General features: G+C 37.2%; 1 protein-coding gene across 1 annotated transcript in view; it reads left to right on the top strand.

Annotated features, from left to right (window-relative positions):
• Positions 1-2431, top strand: part of LOC106871248 (microfibril-associated glycoprotein 4) — a 4181-nt gene extending 1750 nt beyond the window's left edge. Inside the window, exons 2-5 of the mRNA XM_014917604.2 lie at positions 201-522; positions 765-864; positions 1239-1492; positions 1675-2431. Of these exons, the coding sequence (XP_014773090.2) occupies positions 202-522; positions 765-864; positions 1239-1492; positions 1675-2067 (1068 nt within the window). The 5' untranslated portion in view covers position 201 and the 3' untranslated portion in view covers positions 2068-2431. The remainder of the gene's footprint in view (positions 1-200; positions 523-764; positions 865-1238; positions 1493-1674) is intronic.
• Positions 2432-3277: the final 846 nt, after the last annotated feature.

The raw sequence follows: 3277 nt of genomic DNA, 5'->3' as shown, positions 1-3277 counted from the left end.
ACACACACACACACACACACACACACACACACACACACACACACACACACACACACACACACAGGTATGGTAGTTGTTGCTATTGAGAGTTTCAATGAGAAGTGCTCTGGAAATAACAGCAACTCTAACCAAAAGAAATGGATTCTTATAAATGTGACCCTGTTAAAATTTATGTCTTCTTCTTCTTCTTCTCTCTTCAGAATGATTGCCTACACTCTTTATTTTGTGTTGCTGGTGTCTTTTCATTTTGGTGCTGCAACATATGAACAACAAAGCGAAATCCTGAAATCCATTCCCGAATGTATCAGGAATTATGAATTCCCAAATCAAGCGATTCAAAGACAACATGCCGATACAAAGGCGGAATGTGCCTATGTCTGCATGAACCACGATCTCTGCATGTCTGTTAACTTTTGCCTTCATGGAAACCGCAAAGGTGGTCGTTGCACATTGAACCAATGGAGAGCAAACGGGCAATGTTCACTCTTGAAGCAAAAACCCAACTGTACCTACTTTGAAATGGTAAGTGGAGTTAAATTCTTGCATTTATTTGAGAGTAAAAACAATAAATGATTGCTTAAAAGACTGATTGACTATTGATTATATATTGTTTGTGATCACTGATAGAGAAACAGTCAATCATCAAGGATGGTTCTAACATTCTTTCTATATCAGGAATAACTCTTTGCCATTCTTCCCATGTCACAAAATCCCAACTCTCTCCATCCTGCATGCCTGTAATAGTGATTTTATTTCTTTGACAGAAAGGGCCCAACCCATGCAAAAATGGGGGAGACTGGGTTCGAACCCGATGTATTTGCCGTGAGGGTTTTACCGGAGAGTTCTGTGACAGACGCTATAAAGGTAAGCAGACCATAGTGTATTGTTTCTCTCTCTGAGAGATCCTGGGATTGGCCAGAGAAACAGCAGAGAGTTCTTTTACAGTGGCCCCTAAAAAAATAGCCAAAGCAATGTAAATTTGAGGATTGATTTTATTGGGCTGGGATTTCAAGGTCACATTCTTCCAAAGATCATTATCATCATCATCATCATCATCATCATCATCATCATCATCATCATCATCATTGTCATCCCTGAAACCACTTTCATCACCCCCCCCCCAAACTGGCACCATAGAAAGAAACACATGTCGTATATTTGCTTTGTACTTTTGGGGGTTTTTTGAGGTGTGGGGGTTTGCCTGAACCTTGTACTGTTTGTATTGAAATTTCTTGCAGATTGTCGAGAAGTCTACCTAAATGGTGCTCACGAAGATGGAATGTATGAAATTCAACCAATAGACATGGATAAAACAGTGAAAGTCTACTGCCAAATGTCACTGGGTGGATACATGCTCTTCCAAAAGAGAACTGACAGGACTTGTGAAAGGGAAGATTTCTTCCGTGGATGGCAAGATTACCAACTTGGCTTTGGTGACAAAGACTGTGATTATTGGCTGGGTAATGATTTACTCCATGCCATCACAAGCCAAGTAAGCACTTCAAGCTTTGTTTTCTTTAGATGTATTATCAAAAAACAATATATATTTGTGTGTGTGTGTGTGTGTGTGTGAATCAATATATGTGTGTGTGTGTTTTGTTTGCACGTAGATGTCGGTGACATTTGACATAAATGTATCGAAGAATCTCTGATGATATTCATTTTATTTGCCAGGACAAATACGACCTTGTGATTAAAGCTGGAGACTTTGAAATTATATACACTCATTTCACTGTTTCTTCTGAAGAAGATCTCTTTCGAATGAACTTTGAAGATTTCAAACCTAAAGACAGCAGTTTGAGTAATGGATTCCAGCCTGAAGACGAGAAGCAAGACCTCAGGGGACAACCATTTGCAACTCCTGACAAAGACGAATATGGCTGTGCCCTCGATTCCCGTTCAGCTTGGTGGTTCGGGCCCGGATGTGCATCTGTCAATTTGAATCTACCCATGGGAACTTACAAGGAGTTCTACCCACTTTCTAAACCAGTTGGATGGTCATCTAATGGGCTGTTTATAGAAGTGACCCATACAACAATGTCCCTCAAAGCTTCAGATTCCGAGTGATATTGCAATAATCCATGATAGTCAATGAAAGTTAATCTCTTTGCCACCAACACACAAACATAATAAAGGTACAAACAATTAAAACAACCAACAAACACAACCAACAAACAATTCAGACACAAGATCACAAATCCGTTTAGCTAAAATCTTTATTTATAAAATGTAAATACTAAACAGACTGAAATATCTTCTTAGATTAAATGAATCAAAGACAAAAATAAATTTTAAAAAAGTCATTGAAATTTTTGGTTTTATTTGTTTTTCTTTTAACATATTTTCATCAAAAGGACATTCATGGCTGATCAGGTCTTAAGTTCAAATCTCATCAAGGGTCTATGCTGTCTTTTCCTTTCATGTACAAATCTCTGTCTCTCTCTCTCTCTCTCTATATATATATATATATATATATATATATATAAATGAAGTACATTTGCTTTTTACAAATGAAAGAAAGAGAACTTGACATATAAAGCTAAGAATATACATAATTCTTTTATTACCTGAAAGTACAACAGGAGGCACTGAGATACTGAGGTACTCAGGTACTCACCAATCCACAGTTTTGTGCCAGTAGTTTCACAAATACAAAATTCTAGATTTCTGAGTAGTAACTCCTGTAGTATTCTCAGTATTGAGAATTAATTATTGAGTATTAATTGAAACAGCTGTAAGAATCAAAATTGACCAATTTGTTAATAATAAACAATTATTAACTTCCTTATCTCCGTTTTCCTTCTTCTTATTGAACCAGTATTTCCTTGGATACAACCATCCCTTCGTGAGGTTGATATATCTTCTAATCAAATCTGGCCTCCCTCAGATATTTATTGTGTTTTTAACACAGCAAGTCTATAAGAGATGTTATCTCAGTATGAATACCATAATATCTGGCCTATCAACATTGTATATACATTAAGTATGATGCAGGGCTGAATATATATAGATAGATAGAGAAAGAGAGAGACAGAGAGAGAGAGACAGACAGACAGAGACAGAGAGATAGAGAGACAGACAGACAGACAGAGAGTCTCTTTGATTTTTTTTGTTGGCTGTCACTCGTAACTGAGAATAACTTTGTAGCAGAAGTGGAGCTTTTTGCTCCCCCACCTCTCTCTCTCTCTCTCTCTCTTTCACTGTATATATAATACATTTGTATCTATATGTGTGTGAGTATGTGTGTGTGTGTGTGTGTGTGTGTGTGTGTGTGTGT

The sequence above is a fragment of the Octopus bimaculoides genome, chromosome 9, assembly GCF_001194135.2.
Source record: "Octopus bimaculoides isolate UCB-OBI-ISO-001 chromosome 9, ASM119413v2, whole genome shotgun sequence".
Lineage (NCBI taxonomy): Eukaryota > Metazoa > Mollusca > Cephalopoda > Octopoda > Octopodidae > Octopus > Octopus bimaculoides.
The sequence above is the reverse complement of the archived record's forward strand: the minus strand, read 5'-3'. Positions and strand labels throughout refer to the sequence as shown.